The sequence below is a fragment of the Rhinolophus sinicus genome, linkage group LG12, assembly GCF_036562045.2.
Source record: "Rhinolophus sinicus isolate RSC01 linkage group LG12, ASM3656204v1, whole genome shotgun sequence".
Classification (NCBI taxonomy): Eukaryota; Metazoa; Chordata; class Mammalia; order Chiroptera; family Rhinolophidae; genus Rhinolophus; species Rhinolophus sinicus.
In genome coordinates this window covers 54,638,391-54,663,683 of record NC_133761.1, presented here as the reverse complement: position 1 = coordinate 54,663,683, position 25,293 = coordinate 54,638,391, and the positions used below count along the sequence as shown (strand labels likewise).

Here is a 25,293-nt window from a genome sequence, read left to right as displayed (position 1 = left end):
ACACTCCTTAAGTGACTTCTGTGTGCTGGATGGATGGATGGTCATCCATTGTGATGGATGACCAATCACTGACCAACAGGCCGCCCTGCCCTCCAGGAGCTGGGATCTCCTAGGGGAATCACGTGTGTACACAGGTGACAGCTGCATCCTCTGAGCGCTCTACTAGCGGTCTATGAGTCCATGGGACTGTGGGGGCCAAAGGAGAGGCGACAGGGGCAGTGGAGAGGAGTGAAGGTGGAAGGTAGAAGGTCAGATAATACAGAACCACTTTACACCCACCAGGATGGTAGTAATAAAAAAGACGGACCATAACAAATGTTGGCAATGATGTGGAGAAATCAGAACCCCCATATACTGCTGGTGGGAATGTAAAATGGTGCAGCCCCTTTGAAAAACAGCTTGGCAGTTCCTCAGAAGGCAAATGTAGAGTTACCATATGATTCAGCAATTCCACTCCTAGCTATATACCTAGAAGAATTGAAAACATATGTTCACACACACACTTGTACATAAATGAATGTTCCTAGCAGCATTAGTCATAAAAATAAAACTGGAAACCCAAATGGCCATCAAGTGATGAATGGATAAGCAAAATGTAGAAGCATATCCATACAATAAAATATTATTTGGTCATATTTAAAATAAATGAAGTACAGATACATGCTATGACTTGGATGAACCTTGAAAAGATTAAGCTATAAACGGGGTCACATGTATGGTGCTGGAAAGAGAACTGACTCTGGGTGGTGAACACACAGTGTGAGACGTAGGTAATGTATTACAGAAGTGTACACCTGAAATCTATGTAACTTTACTAACAATTGTCACCCTAATAAACTTTAATTAAAAAAAAAAGATTAAGCTAAGTAAAATGAGCCAGACACAAAAGGCTACATATTTTATGATTCCATTTATATGAAATGTCTAGAATAGGCAAATGCATAGAGACAGAAGGTAGAATAGTGGTTGTCAAGGGCTGGGTGGGGAAGGACTCGAGTAAGGGGAAGTGACTACTAATGGGTTCAGGGTTTCTTTTGGGGGTGACGAAAATAGTCTAAAATTAGATAGTGATGAGGGTTGGGCAACTCTGTGACTATACTAAAACTACTGAGTTGTATATATTAAAAGGGTGAATTTTATGGGATGTGAATTATAGCTCAATAAAACATTTTTTAAAGTAAGTAATACAGAAAGATCCTTCACCCCTTTTCTCCCAGTGGTAACATCTTGTATAATTATAGTTCAATGTCACAACCCGAAAACTGACATGGATACAATCAGTATTAGATGTCACCAGTTTTACACGCACTCATTTGTGTGTGTATATATTTAGTTCTATGCAATTTCATCCGATGGTCAATTCGTCTGACCACCACAATCAGGAACAATTCCATCACACAGATCCCTTGTGCTACCGTTTTATGGCCACAGCCACCTCCCATCTACTTGACCCCTGGCAACCACTAATCTGTTTTTTATATCTATAATTTTGTCATTTCAAGAATATTATATAAATTGAATCACACACGATGTAACCTTTTGAGATTGAATTTTTTCACTCAGCATGATTCTCTGGAGATCCATACAGGTTATGTGTGTCAAGAATTCTGCACTTTTTATTGCGGGATGGTATCCCATAGAATAGATGTACCATAGTTTAACATTTCAGCCATCTAGACATTTGTTTCCAGTTTGGGCCAATTATAGATAAAGCTACTATGAACATTCACGTACAGGTTTTTGTGTGAACGTAAGTGTTCATTTCACTAGGATAGATGCCCAGGACTGCCATTGCTGGATCACACAGAAAGTGCATATTTAATAATGTACAAAACAGCCATATTCCTTTCTAGGGTGGTTGTACCATCTTACATTCCCACCAGCAATGCCTGAAGATGCCACTTCTCTGTATCCTCGTCAGCATTTAGTATTGTCACAATTTTTTTTAGCCATTCTGACTATGCACATATATCTAAAAAGTTCAGCAAACACGCACCAAACTTTTGACAGTGGTTATTTCTGGTGTGTGGGGGAATGGGGGTTCTACTATCATGGAGGATTTTATATTCTATGTTAATTTTGTGGTGTTCAAATTTGACGTCACTTAATGCGTGTTTGGCATCTAAAACTCCATGAAGATTTTTAAGAGTTAACAGGTAGTAAGAAAGTGAAGACAGGTATTATAAACTCTTCTGTAGAAGAACTTGTCCATGAGAAGAAGAGGAAAGGTTGGCAGGAGAAAGGAAATAGTGTGGAGGGAACTTTCTCTTTCACACAGTTGAGGAAAGAAACCAATAGAGAGAGATGGGAGAAGCTGATAATACAGGAGTGAGGAAATGGCGGTGCCCTGGTTCTTCTTCATTTATTAAAGACCCTCCCTTCTCTGCCTTGCTCTGTGTTCCAGGAGACTCCATCAGACAGGCTTCCTGGCACCCCAGTTTCCAGAATTCTCTCCACAACTAATGGGCAGGAGGAGAGAGGCAAGGCTTGCCATTCTCAAACACCACTCCCTCACTGTAAGGGCCCCATTCTCTCAGGCAACCCCTCCTCACGGTGCCAGCTCTCCACTTGCCCCTCAGCCGGGGTTAGTTATGGCGCCCTGCTATTGCTGTGCCCAAGGGCCCTGTCTTGCCCTTCGCACACAGCTGGGGATGTTCTCTCCATCCAACCTCCCTTAGTTAAGCCTTAGCCGTGCTCAGCAGCCACCTGTCGTCTGCCGGGACCCTGGCTGATGTGTCTAATGAGGCAAATTCCCAAGGCAGGCGGAGGGACCCAGCAGCTCAAATGAGGGGAGACCCAGTTCTGTGAGCCTGAGGAAGGCAGGGGAGGACGGTCCAATGGAGATGTCTGCAGGAGGAAGGGGGGTGTCAGTGAAATTCATACCAGATTCCATCAGTTTTCCTGGTGAACTGAAAGGCACTAGAACTAGAGCCGATCATGCCTTTTCACAACCATGCTTCCAGAACAAATAGTCTTGTTTTCTCCTGAAGAATAAAGTGTTTTCTCTGCTCTTTGAGTTAGGCTGCAGAGCACCTCTGGGTTTGATGATCACAAAACTAATAAGGGGTTAAGAATGTTGACGCTGGAGCCAGACTGCCTGGTTTGAATCTTCATTATCACTGTGTTGTGAGGTTGGACAAGTAACCTCGTCTCCATGCCTCTGCTTTCTCATTAGTAAGAATAGGCGTGCTAATAACAGGACTTGCTCCCTAGGTTTCGGGAGGATTAAAGGAGTTAACACATAGACAACACAAACACTCAGTATAACTCGTCATGTGCACTCCATAAACGTCAGCTATTATTGCTGCCAGGAGAGAGAGGCTGCAGGCCGGGGGACTGGAGTAATTGGAAGAGCCGGTTCAAGGAAGGAGAGAGACTGGAGCAAGGACAGGTGAAAAGTTGCTGAGCGAAAGCTCGAGAGCCCAGCCAAGCTTGGAGGCAATACATTTCATTCATTCAAACACTGTCTTTTGAGTGTTTACTATCTGCCAGGAATTGCGCTAGGGGCTAAAATCACAGCCGTGAACAAATCAAATGAAGACACAGACATAACAAGAATGTGTGGGTTCAGTCTTTTGGTGGGGATTTTCCCGGGGTTTGAGCAGCCCAGGGAAGCGGATGCTGATCGCTCCACAGGTAAGGACGAGATGCATCTCCAGGCCAGGTGATGTGGGTTGCAAGCTCCAGTGGGTACTGGAACTAACTCAGTCCGAAGAGGGTGGGGAGGGCTGGCCCTGTTGGAGGGCAGAGCGGCAATTGTGGGCTCTTAGATTCAAGAAGGAGGAAACAAGGCGCAGCAGATGGAGCCTTAGGGGACAGGGTGGACAGGAAGGGAGGTTCCTCTCTGCTCTCCCAGGGCTCCTATTTCCTTCAGCTCTGCCGCTCATGGCTGCTTTGTCCATCTCTCTCTTGACCAGGTCTTCTGCTTCATTTTCTCTCTAAAGGCCACTCTTATCTACAAAACGATGGAGGCCAATTCACAGGACAGCTGGTGGGCTGGCTGACCTCGGGCCAGATACCCAAAACCCTGGTTTGTCAGTGGCAGGGCATCCGTTCATCTCAGCAAACTCATTGCAAAGCTAATATTCCTGCAAAATCACTTTGCATTTCCACTCTCATGTTGTAACGTCAAAGTAAAAAGAGACATTTGGGGTGATTTTGTTGAGGTTTTTATTTTAGCGAAGTTCCTCTGGCCACAGAGGAACTGAATGAAACATGAAAATGGCGACCTGTACTTTCCCCTCTGCTTTCTCCTCTGGCCTGTCTCAAATGTCTCCCAAGTTTTCCCCTTTCCACTGCCTTGTTTCCCACTTCTGTTCCAAAATGATGTCATTCTGAATTCTCTCTTGGTTCCTCTCAGATCTCTGCCCTGGATTTTTTTTTTCTGTTTTCTTCCCCACTCCTAGCATTTTAATGACAAATGTAAACATATAAAAAAGTTATGAGACTAGTACAATGGTAGCTATCTACCTTATACCTTTCTCATATTTGTTTTTTCCTACCTGTCTCTGTCCTCTCCAGAAATCCTCTCAAAGACGAGAACACAAGGGCTTAGCCACCCAACGGCCAACCAGACATGTGTTCAGTGGCTGAAGAGGTGGCCTGTACCAGTATAATTTTCTGGTAGGGAAAGAAGCAATTAGCAGTGCTTGACCACCCTGAGAAAGTTATTTCCAGGTCCAACACTTAGGAATTTGCTCAGACTGTTCTTGGAAAGAATCAAATCTCAGGCTTCAACGTAATTTGCTCAATAAATTCCTACGAAGCCTCCTATGCAGATGGCCATGAACATGCTCTAGTAACAGGACCACCCAAAGGGGGCCGAACGCCAGAGGTGGTTTCAGGAAGAAAAAGTGACAGTCCCGCTGTCCCTCAGGCAAGACACACCAGGCATAACGGCCTAGTAGGTGACATTTGTGCTCAGCGTCTCCTTCCCCTTTCTGAATCTCTTTCTAAATTTCCAGCTAATCTCAGCACATGAGGAGTCACCAGTCTTCCCAAGGCCTCCCTGGGGGCACACCCCTGAGGCCTCCTCTCTGCAAGCAATTCCCCAAGTCCCCCCTGAGCTCCCCCTCCCCCACGGAGCCCTACTCCCTGAGGAACACGTGGCTCATGTCACCCTGACCACCAGATCCCAAGCACACAGACCCTCTCCTTGCCCAGCAATTTCTGTGACTCTAACTTGGCCTGGAAACTGGATGGGGGGGAGGGGAAGGGATGTTTTCCTGTGCTCTTTAATTCCAATAGATAATAAATTGTGCCTATTTTAACTAACCCTTTAATACATGAACAAATAAGGAAATGAATCTTCAGGACATTCAGCAATAACTTTTTATTAAAACTTAATTTGGAGTTTATGCAATAGGAGAGAGGGAGGGAGAGAGAGAGAGAGACCAGAAAACAACAATGACATCTGGTTTATTGTCCAGGCATCGTCTTGGCTGCTCTGCTGAGCACAGAGCTAGGAGGAGGGCTTCTCTCCCAGGACAGGCAAGGTCAGTGTGTCAGGAGAGGAGAGAAGGAGCAGAAGGTGGTCACCTGCACCCACCGAAAAGCTTCTAAGTCATGGGTTAGACATTGTAATGCGTTTGTACCAGTGTCAATGAAAGTTAGGTCGGAGGGGGCTTGCCTTTGTATGGAGTGATAACAGCTACCAGCACAGAAGTCTCCTGGGTAGGGGCCATTGCGGAAGAGACTCATTGTTTTAGCCAGAGGAGGGTGTCAATTTTATTTAGTCTCCTGCCAGCTTCCACTGCTCTGGGACTATGGCACTGTAGGTGGCCGTGACTCACCCACAACACGGTGTCTGGAGGGTTTGCCTCAAATAAAGCTGGGACACTGGATTCACTGGATTTCACTTTTGCAGCCATAATTGCCAGTTTCCGTACATGTATGCGTCCCGGGTCTGGCGGAGTAATTCCCTGTGTCTTGTGGCCAGAGCATAAGTCAGGCTGTGTGTCCTCACATTTTTCCGTATGAAAATTCTCATCATAATGTCATATGGTTCTAATTGTACTTATAAGAGATTTTTTATTAGAAATCTTTCCACTATAAAAATAATATAATCACATTATTAAAACTTTGAAAATTAGGAAGAAAAATGTATCAGCCATAGAACCACCATCTGGTGCTTAGGTATATACAGGTATAATTTTACTAGCACTGACCGAAGTAAATATGCGATTTTATATCCTACTTTCTCCAACCAACATTACACTTAAAAAAAACATTTCTAATAAACATTTTTAAAGAAAGCATTCTAATGGAAGGATGCTATTTCATTCAGGAGGTTACTAAAATATATTAATCATGTTTCTATGTTTATACCTTACACTGATATTAATAAACCTGCAATAAAGATCATTGTACATGTGTTTTCTAGATTTTTCATTTTTCCTTAGAATCTAGAAGTTGAATTAATAGGCTCAGAGTGTGAGTATGCTTACATATGCTTACTCTTGAGACACATTGCCAACTGCTTTCCAAAAATGTTGTACCAACAAACACAACCATCTACAGTGTCTGAGGGTATCCGTTTCCACCTCATCACCACTAACAAACCCATGTGTTGAGATGAAGTTTTGAAATGATTCTCGTGACAATTCCATTGAACAATGTCCCCCAATTTAGTAGGTCAAGTACAGGGCCAAAATGGAGAATAAACAGACGCTATACTGAAGAGGTGAGTGGGGGGTGGAAAGCACTTAAATGGTTCTCCAATCACAATTTTCAATGATTCATCTGAAACAAAGTCGGGGCAGGCAAATAAACAGACACGGACATGCAGAAATCGCAATTAGGGCAGCTTTTTCAGATGAAAAGGGTTTTGGCAGATTTGAGTCTGAGGCCAAACTCTCAACAGCCCCAGGCGCAGTGCCTCATACAAAAGGTCCACTATCTATGTAAATACCTTGGAAAGCTGTGCTGCCTCAACTCTACTTCTTGGTGCAATATATGGGAATGACTTTATTGTTTTCTAATATAACAATAAACCGTGGCTAGACACAAACCAAATAGCTATTTGTGGACTAAGCTGAAAACAACCTTTACAGGGCACCTACAAAAAGCCAGGCTTCACATTGGTTCTGTCCATTTAACAAGCTTGTGTCAAGTGTGCTGGTCTTTCAGCCTCTCTTGGCAGCTGAGGGACTGAGTTTGGGGATCCTATGGCCTCTTCACCCCTCTGCAAGCTATGGAATAGCAGCACTTCTACACCCTGAGGAAGTGAAAATGATAAAGAAATATTTACTAAATGCCACAAATAAACTAACTGCTGGTGCGTGGCAAATGGTTGGAATTTACTCTGTTTGCTAGAGAACTTTTGCCTCCTTTAGATACTAATCCCTCTGAATATTACTGCAGCTTTTTAAAATTATGGTACAGTTAATGTACAATATTATTTTACTTTCAGGTATACACCATAGTTATTCAACATTTATATACCTAAAGAAGTGATCACCATGATAAGTCTAGTAACCATCTGTGAGCATACAAAGTTATTTCATCATTGACTGCATTCCCTGCGCTGTACATTACATCCCTGTGACTGATTTATAACTGGCAGTTTGTACCTATTATTCCCCTTCACCTTTTTTGCCCACGCCTTCACCCCTTCCCTCTGGCAGCCATCAGTTTGTTCTCTGTATCTAGAATCTGTTTCTGTCTTATTTGTTCATTTGTTCTGTTTTTTAGAATCCACATATAAGAGATCATATATGGTAGTTGCCCTCTGTCTTATTTTACTTAGCATAATACCCTCTAGGTCCATCCATGTTGTCGCAAAAGGCAAGATTTCATTCTTTTTTATGGCTAATATTCCATTGTGAATATGTACCACTACTTCTTTATCCACTCAGCCATCACTAGACATTTTGGTTACTTCCACTTCTTGGCTATTGTAGATAATGCTGCAATAAACATGGGGGTGCAGTTTTTCATATTGAGTACTATGATTTACATTCTAGATTTTGGCAAGTTATCGGAGGTTCTTATTTATGTCATATTTATATGACACTCTAGAAAATTTGACCAACTCTTAGTAGGTAAACATATTATCAAATGTGGCCATTTTAAAGATTGTTAAGGTAAATTTCAGATAACTATGACTAATCTTAGTCAAAGAAAATTTGCCAATCATGTAGGCAGCAGAGCACAGGCTCCAAAGCAGAGATAGGGCATGGACCCCGACACCTGCCCCATGTCAGCCTGGCCTTCCTCAGCCGCTCTCCTTATCTGTAAATGCGACAGAATATGTATACTTATTATTACTTGAGAAAACATATCTAACACTCAGTGTAGTGCCTGGCATAGCATAAAAGCATAATAAATATTGGCTATATTATTATAATGATTATATTATGACTACTGCTATTATCATTATGAGGGTCCACCAGATGAAAGCACTGGATAAGCAGAGATGTTTAAGTCCTTTGGAATTTGATATAATCCAACTATTAAACTATCTTTGCTAAAGAGCTAAAATCCTCTTGGATTAACTACGGAGGTAAAGTTGACCACATCTTTAAGTGTAAAAAACTCGTGTGGTCTCCTCACAAGTTGCTTTGCCTTCAGTCTTTCTTTTTTTTTGTTTGTTTTGCTTTTTAGTCTCTGTCACATAAGATCTTCAATTATACTTGTTGAATGGAGAAAAATATTTTTTAGTTGAGATATAATTGACATATAACATTATATTAGTTTCAGGTGTACAACATAATGATTTGATATTTGCATATATTGCAAAATGATCACAAGTCTAGTTAATATCCATCACCAAGTATAGTTACAAAATTACTTATTCTCGTGATGACAACTTTTAAGATCTACTCCCTTAGATCAATATGCAATATTCCCTTTCAAATATGCAATATAGTCACCATGCTGTACATTACGCCTCTATGACTTTTTTATTTTATAATATAACTGGAAGTTTGTACTTTTTGATTCTCTTCACCCATTTCACCCACCTCCCAATAGCCCCCTCACTTCCGCCTCTGGCAACCATCAATCTGTTCCCTGTATCAATGAGCTTGAGCTTCGTTTTGTTTTTGGTTTTTGTGTTTTGGGGGTTTTCTTCAATTCCACATAAAAATGGATCATACAGTATTTGTCTGTCTCTGTCTGACTTACTTCACTTAGCATAATGCCCTCAAGGTCCATCCATGTTGTCACAAATTCTTTGCCTTCATTCTTACACCCTCTCAAAATCTCTACCCACCCTGATGCCAATGTGATAGTCATACAAGAAAATCTGATCATGTCTCTTTCCTCCGTCCCCTCCCCACAGCCCATGTGCCTTAGCATGACAGACAAGGTTGTCTAGGACCAAGGACCAAGTCCCAGGTCATTCTCCAGCTTCCTCCCCTGAGATTTCCTGCCTTGATATATGCACCCTGGTTTTATGAATATGCTTGCCTCTGTACCTTTGCTCATGCTGTTCCCTCTATTTGGGACACCCTTCCACCTCTTCTTCACCTGATCTAGTCCTACTTATCCTTCAAGGCTTATGTAAATTCCTATTTTTTGTAAAAAACACCAAAAGAAAAGTTTGTATATGGATATCACAATTACGCATATTGATATATGAATATCACATATTTGAAAGAAGTCAAAAGATATAAAAACACGAACTCAAAGTGTTAGAAATACAGTGACCCTTGAACAACATAGGGTTAAAGGTGCCAACTCCCCTTATAGTCGGAAATCCACGTATAATTTTGACTCCCCCAAAACTTAACTCCTACTAATAACCTGCTGTTGACCGGAAGCCTTATTGATAACATAAACAGCTGATTAACACATATTTTGTATATGTACTATACAGCATATTCTTACAATAACATAAGCTAGAGAAAAGAAAATGTTATTAAGAAATTCATAAGAAAAATACATTTACAGTACTGTACGTATTTATTGAAAGAAATCCACATATAAGGGGACCTTTGCAGTTCAAACCCATGGTGTTCATGGGTCAACTGTAGTTCTCTGTAATTGTTTCCTTCTTTGTAATAAGAAAAAAATTAAAATAGCTTAAACATTTTCAAACCTTATAAAGAAAGCTTAGGGCTCATCCCTTCCCAACAACTTCTGGACTCTGAGATTTCCTTGATGGTCCCACAGAACCCCCGAAATGCCTCCACTGGCGAATGCATGGAGCTGTGCTGAGATTATCCCTTCGCAAAGGCTATCTTTTCGCCTTTGTAGCAGGTACCATGCACGGCGCCAACCAAGCAGATAGTGGGCACTAGATAGGTGTTCGTTTAACTGACCTGAACTGTCCTCCTTCACACCAAGCTAGCCGCCAGCATACCCTGTAAAGGCTTTTTTCCCCTAGGATTTTCTTCACTGTTTATTAATACTTAAGAAGTGTCAAGATCATTGTATCAGAATGTTGGCGTTTGAAGAAAGGGGCTAAGGAATGCCCCAAAGGCTGCCTAATGTCCCCGTAGCTTCACCAGGTGCCATTTACATTGTGAATTCCCTATGGGTCAAGGCGTGGTTCTGGGACTTGCGGTCTCAGAAATCACTTTAACTTCTTGGCACTCCTTCCTCATGGCAGGCCACCACTAACCCAGTTCACCGAGACACCCATTTATTGGAGTACAAAGGGAATGTGAAAATCTCCCGGACATGGGAGGAGGGCATCTCGGATCCACAGAGAGCCCAATTGCAATCCCCAGGGTGCTTGGTTGAGCAGGGAATAATGATAAAGAATAGAGGCCATTAATCATTTAACGAGTATTCAAAATCAATAAAACATTCATAGTGACAGCCCTGGTCCAATGTGCACATTTCAGCCAAATAACTTCACCATGAGAAAACTATGGTGAAAAATATTTATTTTCCTTTTACTGATGAAAATACTGAGAAACAGATCATAGCTCATTAACTCTAAGAGGTACGTTTCCTCAGACATAAATATTCTGCAAACAAAACACACCTTACATTTGACTATAAAACTTTATAAAATTTGGTCACTTTTAACTTATTCATCTGCCCAATATTTATTGTGGCTGGCATGGGCAGGGCCCTCCTACACAAGCTGTATAGTGTATAAAATATCAAAGTGTATGAAAATATCAAAGTCCTTGTTCACATGTGTTTACAGTCAAGTCGGGGAGACCACAAGTCAGCAAAGAAACCAACAAAACATCAGCTTGAGAGTTGCTCTGAAGGAAATAAGCATGGAAATGTGACACTATAATATGGGAGATAGGGCAGGGAAGACAGGGGCTCAGGGGTGGCTCTCTAAGGAGTGACATTGGTGCTGAGAACTCAGCAGCCCAATGGCCTTCTCTCTGGGCAATGGGGGTGCCAGAAGATAGGTCCCCTGAGCCCTAGGTACTAGGGCCCTTGGTTGTGAGCAGTTCTCACTGGATCTCCTTGGAGTGCAGCCTGGGCAGCAGGAGCCTGACCTGTGTCATTGCAGTGCTGAGAACAGTAGATATGTGGTGCCCACCACTCACTGCTCCAAGTGATATGCTGAGCGCAGCCGAGGAGGCCCTCTAGCCCCTGAATTCCTGCTTTAGTCCTGCAGGGCAGGGAACATTGCCATCACAGACATGGAGCCCAAGGAATATCCATCCCACGTGCCCAAGGCACCCTGGTGCTTGGCCCAAAATGCAGCCACTCGGGGTTGAGGACAGAGGCTAAATAGGGCTCTGAATTTGTGTCCTCCTATCAGGTACTTCTCTCTATTCTATAGTATCTAGAACATTTTGGGTGGTGACCCAGGCAGCTGCAGGGTGCATTTTGCAAATATGAGCTACATCATTATTTTTAAATACTTGACTTTTAAAATGTTTAATTGGATTCAAAATCCAGTCACAGGAAATTTCAAGATTACATTTGTCAATGAAAGAAAGGGAAGAAATTTCAACACATAACTTCAACAATTATACTTTTTTGAATGATTAAAAACAATTATTTTGCATTTTTATCATCTACTTTTGTGAACAAAGTTTTTAACAATGAGATTGTCAAGGATTTGAAGAGACCTTCATTATATAGTCTTAATCAGGAATGGCATATGGCCATTTCAAGCATAAAACCTGATATAAAAAATTATGTTCACGGAGGTAAGCTCAACGTTTCTAATTAAAACCTTTGAAAACATTTTATTTGGGAGTTTTACACCAGTTTGATATTGCTATCTTCCTTAAAACATACTACATCTCTTAGTTATTATGTAATATACTGAAATTTTCCATACGAATGGCTTCAAATCCCCTCCACTTGTACCTTATAAATCTGATCATTTTCTATAAAACAGACATGGGAAAGTGGGAAATGTTGCCTTAGAAGATGAGTGAGCCAGTTTGCAAAAAGCTAGGGACAGCATTCAAGTGCCAGGAGGGAAGGCAGGAGCCATGCCAGGTCCTGCAAGTGGCAATTTTAACCAAGAGCAGCGGGAGGCCACTGATTAGATTTAAGCTAGGGTGTGACTTAATCTGATTTATATTCTATAAATCTAATCTGTGCATGCTGCAGTAGAGAATGGAATACAGAGATGCCGGAGTGCAGAGAGAGAGAGGTCATACAGGAAGTGAGTAGGGGCCAGGTGAGAGGTGAGGAGGAGAAGAGTAGGTCATTCTGAGATGCTTTTCAGAGGTAGGACCAATAGGACTATGGGGGTAAAATAAAGGGAGGCTTAAGGAGGATGCCTGCACTTTTTGGTTTGAGCAATTGGGTAAATCATAATGCTATTTACTGGGCAAGACTGAAGGAGGGATGGTGTTGCAGAGAAAACTGAGATCCAAAACTTCAGGATACATGTTTTTAACAAAGAAGTGCAAACAGAAAGAGAGAATCTATAGATAATAAGAGATTTAATAGGCATTTCGACCATTTATTTGGTTTCTATGATACATACTCAAATATCTACAGATGAAATGATGTAACAAGTCTGGGATTTGCTTCAAAATACTTCAAGAGGGGAAGGTAGGGGGTGTCAGCAGGGGTATAAAACACTGGTCATGAGTAGATCATTTTGAAGCTAGGTGATGGGTACATGGGGGTTCATTCTATTATTCTACTTCTGTCGTATCTTTGACAATTTCCATGGAACTGGATGAGATCACCTAATAAGGAGGTACAGCAAGTTGGGAAAGGCCCCAAACTGGGGATACGGTGGGGGTGGCAGGGTAAGACTAGAGGAAAGAAACAGATAAGGCCACTACTGTGCTAGACTGTACATCCTTTGGGGAAGAGACAGATAATAAACAAGTAAACAAATAGCATACATTTAAATCAATGTGATAAAAAGCGTGATGTGACAGTGGGCATGGGGATAACACTAGTGTCCAGAAACAGCAATCATGTAATGCAGTAAACTTTGCATTTGACAGATTCAGAAGCCAGGCAGATATGACATAATAACAGGGCTTTTAAAATCCTTTCCTTTTTTTTTTTAATTTTACTTATAGAAAAATCGAAATTAGTGACCATAAGCATTCTATTCTAGGGAAAATGTTTTGACTTAAAAGCTTTTGCTCCCATCCTTTCCATTTTTTTAAAACTCCATTTTTTTCATGTTTTATGTTTTTATTTTTTAAAGGTTTTTATTAAAATATAACTAGCATACAATAGTAGTTTCAGGTGTACACTATAGTTATTCAACATTTATATACCTAAAGAAGTGATCATGATAAATCCAGCAACCATCTGACACCTTACCACGCTATCACAATATTAGACTATATTCCCTGTGCTGTACATTACATCCCTATGACTTGTGACATCCCCATACCTTGAAATGTGAACCTCTTATTCCCCTTCACCTTTCCTCCCCTTTTTAAATTTTTCAATTACAGTTGACTAAACTCCAAATTTTGAGGCATTAGCCCAAGAGTTCTAGAAGTAGAGCCAACTCAGAACTGATCCTGGTGTCCCTTCAGAATTCCTTTCTGCGCTGGCACCTCTCCTCTCCCCATCATTGAATTCTAAAATCCTCTGTCCCCCTTAGCTACAGTTTTTGCCACTCAAAGGGCTCCAAAGGACCTCCGTTCCTTCCCCACCTCCAAGTGCTTCTTCCTTCTGCAAAGCAATGCTTCCAGAGATCCTAAGCCATGGGGGCCGGAGCATTGCTTGTGTTGTTCACTGCTTTATTCCCAGCACCCAGAACTGTGCCTAGAACATAGCTGGCACTCGGTAAATATTCACTCAGTGAGAGAACTTCCTGAAGCCACTAGACAGATAACCAGACACTTACCCAGGGGCTTATGCGCTGGATCTTACAACTAGAAAATTTCAGGCTGATCTCCACACAGATAAATATGACTTCCGTTTGATAAATGGACAGCTGAGTTGATTCAGATAATCCAAGATCAGAACTATTTCACCTCAAATAGTCTTTCCCGTCCTCAGATATATTTTTTAAGCCAAAAAAATAAAAAGGAGCTATGGCAAAATCTAGCACAGAAAGAGAACATTACCCATGTCATTTAACATTTCCCGAAGATATGATGAATTTAATTGATGGGGAACAGCCTTCCTGGATAAACGCAACAACAAATATTTTGGTTTCCTGAAAACAAAACAAAAAGCAAGCAAAACAAAAAACTCTTTTTGGCCCAAATTGTGGCAACTCTTCGCTGGCAGCTCAGCCTTGGCTTTTCTGCATATGTGCTGTTAGAACAGGCTGGCAGACTGCATGTGCTCTGCACAGCAACCGCGGACACTTAACATTCATTAAATAATAATGAAACAGGAGGCCTGGATTTTTCTGTTTGTTTCTCCTGGGTCTGTTCCTCACTTAAGTGACCTTGGACAAATCTATTCCCTCCCTCATATCTGATTTCCATATATCCGTTTTATGACTAAGATGCTTTCTAAGATCTTCAGATTACAAATAATAGTGCCCTTCATCTATGAAATGTATCTCCTTCACTATCCTATGGGATGGCTGCATGACACTTGCCCTGAAAACCTTCACACACTGTTGTCAATACCATTTGGGGATGGTTCAGATATTCTACGCCAGTGAACTGATACCGTGGACAACTTAAGTCTGGTTCCTGATACTGAGAACTGGAAAATGGGTAAACGTAACAATTCCCATACCACGTTTATTTCTGCCGTTTTCCGCCACATTTAAACTATGCAGAAGCTGCTGACATTTGACTACCCTGAGGTGGCAATTCTACCGAACACTGACACGGTGAAAAGGTCCAACTGGCTGTTAGGACAAGCTGCCCGGACTGGTAGTCGGGCCCTGGTGCAGTTAGCTGTGTATTCTACACATTATTTTAGAGGCTCACAAAATACAGCCATTTTGCATCAGACATCCGGCCCAGGAAGAAGGCGAACCCCGTCCCCTCAGCCTTGAAAACGCCACCTGCGAGGGGCTGGGCGTCCCCGGTGGCCGATCCCGTGCGGACTAGCCGCTGCACGGCCCGCAGGCCACCGCCGGCGGCCCGCCTGGGCCGGACCCGGTGCCTGAGCTGATAAAGTTGTCAGCGGGAGGACCGGCCGCACCTGGCCCGGAGCAAAAGCGGGCAGAGGGCTGTCCGCCCCGCCAGCTGCTAGAGCAGCCCAATCCGAAAGTGGACACGGGACGCCTGGCTTCTATTTGCAAGCTTCCTGTTGGGGAGTGTTTTCAACTGGGGCGCGGCGACCGGGCCCGCCGCGTCCTCCCACCCGCTCCCTCGCGGTCCACGGCGCCTCGGGGGCGCGCGTCAGGGCCCGAGCGGGAGCGGGAGCCGGAGACCCAGCGGGGGCGCCCCCTCCCCCCTTCTCCGCCGCGACTCCAGACGCCCGCAAACCAGGCGTTCACCCGCCGCGCCTCCTCCCGCCCGCCCCTCCTCCCCACTTCCCCCTAGGCGCCCCAAACCCGGGCTTCGAGAGTTCGATGACGTGTGCTCACGGAGTGGGGTGGGAGTGCGGGGCCCCGGAGCGGGAGGTAAAACGGGGGCGGCCGGCAGTCTCGGCAGGAGCCGGCGGCCCCTCTGCATGTCTTTTGTGTTTGTACACACACCGCGCGAGGCTGCGGGAGGAGGAAGCGGGCGGTGCGCGGGGGAGGGGCGAGCGCGCGCCAGCGAACTGGAGCGCGGGGGGAGGGGCGGGGGCGGGGCACGAGCGGGGGCGCGGGGGCGGAGCCGAGCCTTCCCTCCATTGTGTGTGATTGGTTGGCGCGCGGCGCGGGGGCGGGGCGGCGTGTGTTGGGGGATAGCCTCGGTGTCAGCCATCTTTCAATTGTGTTCGCAGCCGCCGCCGCGCCGCCGTCGCTCTCTAACGCCAGCGCCGCCTCTAGCTCGCCGAGCTCCAGCCGAAGGAGAAGGGGGGTAAGTTTCCCCGCCTGCCCGCTTACCCGGCTCCGAGCCCCGCTTGCCGTCAACCCCGAGCCGGGCCCCGGCGGTGTGGGGAGGGGACCCCCAGCCCCTCCGGCTTGGCCCACAAACTTTTTGGCCCAGAAATAGAGGTGAGGAGCGAGTTTCCCTCTCCCCTCAGGCGGTGGCGGCTCCCCCGTCTCTCGCCGCCTCAGCCCAACAGCAGCAACCACCGCGGCGCCGAGCCTGTTTTCCCTCCTCCCCGCGCCCCTGGCTCCTCTTTCTTCGGTGAAATCCCGCCCGTCGCCCCTTCCCGGGACCCCAGACCTTCACCACGACCCGCGCGGGCCTCTTAACTACCGCCTCCGGGCCCCGGGCCCCAGTTTTCAGGCGGGAAAAGGGTGGAAATCGCCGCCGCTTCCGACCCTGGGGTAACTCGCTTTTTGCTTCCTCCCCACAGTTGTTGCTAAGCTTCACCATCTTGTCTCTCTTCTCTGGTCACCGACCATATTTTTTCCCCCGTTTCTCTCTTCCCCATTTCAGAAAAGGAGGAAAAAAATTTAAAGAGGGGCATTTTTTTTCTCTCCTTTTTTGGAGAAGCGGAAACTTGATGCATCTGAAATGCAAAAAAACTTTTGCATTTTGGAGGGCGGCACGTGGCAGGGGATGGGGTATTTTCGAGCGTTTTGGTGTTTTGTCTCTTTGGAAGGGAATCGGATACGTTTTGCGATTGTTTCCATTTTGTTCTGGTCTGGAAGCCGAGTTTGTGCCTGCGCGAGACGCTGGGAGCGAGGCGGGAGGCTGGGGGACCCTAAGCAGAGGGGCCGGAGGAGGCGAAACCAAAAGTTTATGTGGTGCTTTGGGTGGACCGGTTGGCCGGTGCGTTAATTAAAGCCTGGGTGCGGGGCACTTTTTTTATTCCATTGCGAAGGCTGGTTAGACTGCCTCGAGGACAGTGCTTTGTAGAATGCTCGCTGGTGGTAGCTGTTGTTCCTCTCTTGTTTTTCGAGACGCCTTTTTTCCAACATAACTGTAGAGATGCAAAAGCAGGAATGTTTTCAGATATTTACAGCAATTTATCAACTACCAGACGCGGGGGGGGGGCTGCGGCGGGGGGGGCTGCTAAAACCTTTTTGCTGTAATTTGACTCGACCTTTCTGTGGTTTGTGGCTTCGTTTTTTTAACTTTTATGGGTCGAATGTTTACGGACATTTCTAATTTTTGCTTTAATTAAAGAAATTGAAGCAAAGGCTGTCGCGTTTTTTTTGTTTGTTTTGTTTTGCCGTGTGTCTACGATTTGGCATTTTGAGAGATGATTGGTGTTTAATGCTAACAATTTTCTAGTACTACAGTTTGTTTCAAGAAGTCATATTTGGGTGGTAATCGTAATCGGCACCCTTTCAAATTATATAACATTACGGACATTTTTTTTATACTGATCATATTTCTAGATTGGGGGGGTGACAGGGAAACTTGTATGTTTGGTAGTTGCATGTGGTGATTTTTGTTTTTTTGGTGCTGGTAGGTAAGTAAGGAGGTCTCTATACCATGGCTCGTACAAAGCAGACTGCCCGCAAATCTACCGGTGGTAAAGCACCCAGGAAGCAACTGGCTACAAAAGCCGCTCGCAAGAGTGCGCCCTCTACTGGAGGGGTGAAGAAACCGCATCGTTACAGGTATTAAAAATACGAAGAGGAAAATACTGGGACAAAGTCCCTCCCGCAGCAGTGTCCATATACTCTAACAAAAAGATGTATAATAAGAAAACTTTTTACTTTAGGGAAACTGGTGTTTTTCCTTTTTTGAATATTTACTAATACTTGAAAATTTATGTAAATTTTAGTTCGGTTTTGTTAGGAACATGTATAATTTTGAAGTCATAATCTTGCCCAGAGCCTAAAGGAGACTTCTTACATCACTAATAACGTTGGTGGGATTGACATTTTATTTAGCTGTTAATACGGTTTTTAAATAATAGTGTTATTTCTAAATACATTTTGAGGATACTCTTGCTTTAGGCAAAATAATAATTTAATCAAGATTGGGGGTGTTTTGTTTCAGTAAAGTTCCCATCTCTCATTTACTTGAATTGGTTTATTTCCTATTAGCTCATTTGGTTTTCAACTACCCTGAGCAGTGTTATTAAGGGCATTTGCCATTAGAGGGCAGAAGTTGTACATACTTAGCCTCTGCAAATGATTTTACTGTTAACCTAAAATAAAAGCTCATACAGTGGAAGAAATAAGTCAGAATTGAGGTAAATTTCTTTTTTCTTTCTTTTTTTTTTTTTTTTTTTTTTGAGTTTATTTGAGCCATACTGACCACATATGCTCTGAATAATAACAGTTTTGCAGCTTTTATGTATGTTTGAAGTAAATTTGCTGACAATTCTTTGGTAAAAAAATATCTTCCATATGGAACATACACTGCACAATCAAGAGTGTTCACATTTAATCATTCATGAGAGATGGGCAAAGTAAAAGTATTCTGGGAAATCAAGCTTAAATACTACAAGTGTATTTTTATTTTATTTGAATGTTTTTTTGGCTTGAACAACAGGCATTTATTTCTCACAGTTTTGGAGGCTGAGAAGTGTAAGACCAAGGTTGGGTTCTTGGTGAGGGCTTTCGCCCCTGTTTGCAGATGGTCACACTGTGTCTTCATATGGCAGGGAGAGCTCACAAATGTATTTTTAAACAAAGTTTATTGGGTTGTGTTGGAGGTCTTACAGAAGAATTGAGGGTGCAGGTGGGAAGGAGAGGCCAAACTAAGAAGAGTGAACAATTTAGACTTCTTTATTAGTGACCTAATACTTTCACAAGCTGTAATTATAACATAACTTAGTGATAATATATGTTAAAGATGAATAAAATAAATGGTACTTTGATAAACTCCCTGACAGGAATCTAGTATGGTTTTTAAAGATACGATGTTATTCTTAATATAATTGAATATTCAGGTTATAAATTGAAAGCTGAAGAAAAGTTGGGTGGTTTATTTTTTGGAAAATAACTGCATTTCTTTAAAGGTGACCACTTATCCTTTTACGGGGTTTTTAAAAAATGTATTTGTAACCATTTCCTTATTATTATTATTTTTTTTTTTAAGGCCTGGTACCGTGGCACTCCGTGAAATTAGACGTTATCAGAAGTCCACTGAACTTCTGATTCGCAAACTTCCCTTCCAGCGTCTGGTGCGAGAAATTGCTCAGGACTTCAAAACAGATCTGCGCTTTCAGAGTGCAGCTATTGGTGCTTTGCAGGTAAAATGGCGTGTGGGGAGGCTCTAGAGTTAAGGATCCTGCTATATACAGAGAACACTTCTAAATCTTTGCGTGTGCTTATATAACTTAATTACAAGTCTGAGAGGTAGGTGGTATCTTTATTTCATTGTTGCGATGTCAGAAAGGGTAGGTTGCTCAAGGTCATAACAGAACATGTAATTTGAACCCATTTGGATCACAGAATCATAATTTGAAACCATTTGACTCAAAGCCTAGTGTGCATTCCATTATACCATTTAAAATTTTTAAGCATTGCACTAAAAACAATGTTTAAGAGGGAAAGGCACCCTTTGGTTTGGCTTATGAGTGCTGCAGGACATTAAGAAAACATGAGACAAAAGGTCTATACTGGTAATCAGATTCAAACAGTGACTGATGTAAATGGAATGTTAAGAATAAATGTCTTCCTGGAACTGAAGAGGCAGATGCAAGGGGGAGCATAATGGCTAGGATAGGAACAGGCAACATGCAAGAATTGTGCGATGAGGTAGAAGAAGCAGGGAGTGGTACTTAGGGTTGGATTGGCAATGGGGAGGAAGGCTGTGCTTAAAGATGATGCCAGGGATTTGAAGACGAAGACTTGTCCTTTGCTAAATGGGGTGGGGTTTCCACTTAAGTGGGAATTTAATGGATTTAATCTTGACTTCAGGGTGTCAGAACTTTGAGGAATACTGTTTAGGGGTGGTTATGTATTTGAAATATTTGTGGATTATGCCAAGAATAAAACTTGAAATGTCTACAGTTAAGATAATTTGATTAGATGTGTGAATAATGAACATCAGTCACTTAAATAACCTATTTTATATTGTGTGTTGGCATTTTTTGGATCAGTGTATCTCAAAATATGGTAAAACTACTTTCATCAGAGCATGGGGTTGGTGGTGATTAAAATGCAGATTGCTGGGTACCACCACAGGCCTGAATCAGAATCTCTTTGGGGGGAAGGTCTAGAATCTGCATACACTCCATTGGGTGGTTTTCAAGGCTGCTGTTGCTGTGCCAAGCTTTTACTTTATAAGAGAAGGATTTGATAGGTGGCTTCTATACTGAAGTGTAATTGGTTGAGCTGTTTCTATGGCTAGCCTGAACTTCATTTCATTGGTGGATTCCAGGAGTGGGCATCCATTAAATTCTCAATGAACTGAAATTTCAAAATACTAAAAATCTTTAACAGCGCCGTTACTTCATACTTTATTTTCTGTTTTAATCACTGACTATCTTCAGATCCTATTTTATTACTGTAATTGCAAATCATAGTTTAAATACAGAAATGTTACTAGGAGTCTTAACCTTGATACAAAGCTACTAATTTTGTTTTCTAGTTAAAATTAGCAGAACTGTGCTTTAACATATTATACTTGAAAATCCAACATTTTTTAGCTTAATTTTCAGTGACAGCCTTGTAAATTGAGGTTGTTAAATAATCTGTGTAAGGCTATTGTCGTTTTAAAATTCATGTGTAAACTTCCATTGTTACTGCATTTAAATGTCAGTATATAGCCTTGTACATTGAGATTACTACATCTGTGTAAAAGACTATTGTCTTTTTAAATTCATGTGTAAATTTCTATTGTTGCTGTTAAGGTATGTATTTTATATTCATTGGTAAGTATGGTTGTATTGGTTTTGAGCAAAATGTTTGCCTCTACATGCACGGTTCTCTAGCATTAGATAGCTCTTACCTTCATTGGAAAGAGTAATCTTTGTTACACATTTTTGGTTTGCATTTTCTTTTTTTTGTACATACACTTCAGTCCTTTTAAAGATACAGAGATGGAGAATTTGCTAATGGAAATGGAGTAATAGAAGAGAGCAGTTGAATTCAAAAAGTCACTATTTTGGGCTTTGGAATTACACAATTTACAACTAAATGAGGAGGGGGGAGGTAGTCCAGTGAGGGGGATAGAGAAGTTAGTTTAGGTTTGCCGTAGATAATCAAGAATTGACTAACTTAAAACTTAGCCCTTTTTTTTTTTTTTTTTTTTTGAGAGTTTGAACTAAGGTATTTTTGAGTTAAAAATGATTGTTTTGAAATGGTGGAAGAGTCAGACATTGGATATATTCAAAATGTTGTAAATTAATGTTTCCTTAAACTTGTAAGATATTTTTTTCTTTTGCCATTATCTCAAAATTATATTCATGGGGCTATAAATTAACATGAGTCTTTAATTCCATTATAGCCTTAATGTTTAGGAGACTTCAGGACATTGGTCGTAGAATTGGAAATATGTAGGTTGTGGTCAAATCCTCTGTAAGTACTGAATTTTCTCCCGGAATTGACCAGACAAAACCCTGTAATACTGATAACCAGGTTCTAAGACAGCAGTGAGAGCCCCAGCTGCTGTATGGCACGCCTGACTAGTACCGGGGGAGCTTATAAGTCATACCACTCCTAAATAAATGGTCTCAGAATCACAGGTCCTGTTGGCTTGTCCATATAGCAGCTTATAGTGCTGCATTTTGGGAAAGCAGTCTAGACTTGCATAATCCTGAGATGAGTGAAACGAAGTTAGTTTCTTTCCTGAGGGATAGTTATTTAATGTACCATGTGAACTCCCAAGAGGAGGCTACAGTATGCCACGTTTTCCAAACTTTTTACCCATTTCTCGAGTATCCCAAGAATGAATCCCTGACTACTAAGGACTTTTCCTGTTAATACATTCTTTGCAAGAGATATGATACGAGGGACTCATTGTATAGAAAAGATACAAATTTAAATTAAGGTGAGAAAAAAAAAAATGAACCAGCAAATATTTATTGAACATCTACTTGAGCAAAGCTTTGTGAGGATAAAATGAAATCTCTATTAAGGAACTTAAAGACATTAAAATATGGCTGGTGTAAAAGGCCAGTGAGTGCCAAGGAAGGAGGAGTTCAAGGTGACCTGCACCTGGGAACCAGGGGCGAGGGGATTGCTTGGTTTTAAATGTGAAGGAGTCATTTTTTTCATAACATGAAATAATGTAAACTGTTTGAATTGTTGCTTTATAGATGCTTTTAAAAGTAGAATCCGGGGGTGGCCAGTTAGCTCAGTTGGTTAGAGCGTGGTGCTAATAACACCAACGTTGCTAGTTTGATCCCTGCATGGGCCACTGTGAGCTGTGCCCTCCTTTAAATAAATAAATGTATGTATGTAATCTCAATAGTTAATAGTTTTATTGCATAGTCAAAATGTTTGTAAAAAAATTTGGCTATTTCCATCAGTATGTCTTGTGTATTATGTAGTACAGGGCTTGAATTGCTCGAATATTTTTATGTTTCTTTTTAGTTTTATTACCTAAAGATTACAAAGTGGGAATAATTTTTTTAATTAGGACGAAAATGGCAACTATAAAAATGTTGTTTTTTTTTCTAAATATATCTTGGACAGAGAAATACGTTCCTTAAAGATAAGGAGAGATGACCAAATAACCACTGACTTAATGGTCCTAACCCACTAAAGCAGTTGGGCTGATGACTGGTAAAACAACACGTTTCTTCATGTCAAAATGAGCAGACAGAGGTTTTCACTTAAACTAAAGGATTCTTCAACTCTTCAGACAACTGGAAGATGTATTAACAATTTGAGTTAAGAGTTAATTATAAGTAGAAGTCCCCCTTTTTCCTCTTTATATGCCCAGTGTCAATGGATGATTCATACAGCTAGCGATTTTTGAGTGCTAGTAGGGATAAGTAGATGCCTTCAAAGAATCCTATAGTGTAATAGGAAAAACCAGGTGGATCAATATTAACAACTAGAGGATAGCAAATGCCATTACAGATCGGAGTACATGGAGGAAGAGAATGGGGGGGTGTATATCTCCTAGGCAAGTTAAGTCAGAGTATGTAAATAAGACACTAATCTGGTGTGTTCTGGAACCTATAGTACTTGTGATAAAACAGGTGTAAAAGGGTGGACGAGGACCATACGCTGGAAACCAGTTGTCACCTGTGTGGCGTTTGGCAGGACAGGGTTCACACAGATATCTCAGAGTTGAGTAGGATTCAGAAGAGACACTGGGGGGGGGGAGAGGGAGTATTACTTTGGATTGGATATATGATTCCGCTTATCTTCGTAAGGATGAGAATATTACAGTCTAAATTGGGTTTCTTGCTTTCCTGAAGACATTTCAGTTTACTAGAAAGCACATATTAACATTAGAAATATTAAACTTTCTTAGTAATGAAATAATTTGACTTGTGTAATTTGATAAAGATTTACATCCTTGAGCTTTGCACTTTTCATAAGCTGCCTTTGAGCTTTGTCTCACAGGTTTTAAAATGTAAGCATTTGATAAAATAGTAAACGTCTTAATCAGTAGGTTTTTTAAAGGGTTCAAAAACTTTGTTTAACTGATACAGATGTACCTTAACTGTTGGTAATACCATTAATATTTTTTCTTTATTCCTGTTGTAGGAGGCAAGTGAGGCCTATCTGGTTGGCCTTTTTGAAGATACCAACCTGTGTGCTATCCATGCCAAACGTGTAACAATTATGCCAAAAGACATCCAGCTAGCACGCCGCATACGTGGAGAACGTGCTTAAGAATCCACTATGATGGGAAACATTTCATTCTTTAAAAAAAAAAAAAAAAAATTCTCTTCTTCCTGTTATTGGTAGTTCTGAATGTTAGTTATTTTTTTTTCCATGGGGTCAAAAGGTACCTAAGTATATGATTGCAAGTGGAAAAATAGGGGACAGAAATCAGGTATTGGCGGTTTTTCCATTTTCATTTGTGTGTGAATTTTTAATATAAATGCGGGGACAAAGCATTAATGCAAGTCAAAAGTTTCAGTGAACAAGTTTCAGCAGTTCAACTTTATAACAATTATAAATAAACCTGTTAAATTTTTCTGGACAATGCCAGCATTTGGATTTTTTTAAAACAAGTAAATTTCTTATTGATGGCAACTAAATGGTGTTTGTAGCATTTTTATCATACAGTAGATTCCATCCATTCGCTATACTTTTCTAACTGAGTTGTCCTACATGCAAGTACATGTTTTTAATGTTGTCTGTCTTCTGTGCTGTTCCTGTAAGTTTGCTATTAAAATACATTAAACTTATACCTGCTTTTGGTCTTTATTATCAGCTTACCCATCTAGTTAATTCACTTGCAATGTTCATATTCAAAATTTTAGTTATCAAGTGTTTTGTCACTATTATCTGAAACATAAGACTTGAGAGATGGGGAAGGTATATGCCTTGTATCAGAAGAAAACAAGCTACTGGGTTTCCTCCTAATGTTTAAGAATTTGTAGAAAGTAAATATTTGCCAAAACCAGATCTTAACTCGGGATATATTGTGTTCTAAACCAGTAATTCCCAAACCTAGCTAGCCAACGATCACTTGGCAATAGTTAAATCTAAAGCAGTGAAAGTACATTTATAAACATACTACACTATCAAACTTTGTGTTTAATGGCAATTTAAGTGCAAACATAACTAAGTGCTCAGCTCAAAAATGAGTACATTGGAGATCTAGCTATTTTAAGATGCTATATTAAGTCTGAAGTTACTAATCAAGCACTAATAGTTAATAATTAGCAACTATTTTATTTACCCTTGGAATGATTAATGGATAATGAACCTTTTAAGACCTAGAACGCCTCCTTAATGTGCTGACACTAGTTACATTTGAGAAGCTCCCCTGAAAGTGAAGTGAAATACATCAACAAACCAAGAACGAGCTCATGTCAATAAGGTATAACCCTGGGCTTACGTTCTTAGTTGCTCTTAAGCTCCTTTTTAGCAGTAATTTCACTTTC

General features: G+C 41.6%; 1 protein-coding gene across 1 annotated transcript; it reads left to right on the top strand.

Moving 5' to 3' along the window:
* The first annotated feature begins 16,146 nt into the window (after positions 1 to 16,146).
* Positions 16,147 to 24,591, top strand: H3-3A (H3.3 histone A). Its single transcript, XM_019730908.2, has 4 exons — positions 16,147 to 16,277; positions 17,788 to 17,938; positions 19,371 to 19,524; positions 23,942 to 24,591. Exons 2-4 carry the CDS (start codon positions 17,811 to 17,813, stop codon positions 24,068 to 24,070), a joined length of 411 nt encoding a protein of 136 aa, XP_019586467.1. The 5' UTR covers positions 16,147 to 16,277; positions 17,788 to 17,810; the 3' UTR covers positions 24,071 to 24,591.
* The last annotated feature ends 702 nt before the right edge of the window (positions 24,592 to 25,293 follow it).

Excerpts from the sequence above, each read along its gene's own strand:
- H3-3A (XM_019730908.2), top strand. The coding sequence starts at position 17,811 with ATGGCTCGTACAAAGCAGACTGCCCGCAAATCTACCGGTGGTAAAGCA. Across the intron at positions 17,939-19,370 it reads AAGAAACCGCATCGTTACAG|GCCTGGTACCGTGGCACTCC; the intron begins GTATTAAAAATA and ends TTTTTTTTTAAG. Across the intron at positions 19,525-23,941 it reads CAGCTATTGGTGCTTTGCAG|GAGGCAAGTGAGGCCTATCT; the intron begins GTAAAATGGCGT and ends TTCCTGTTGTAG.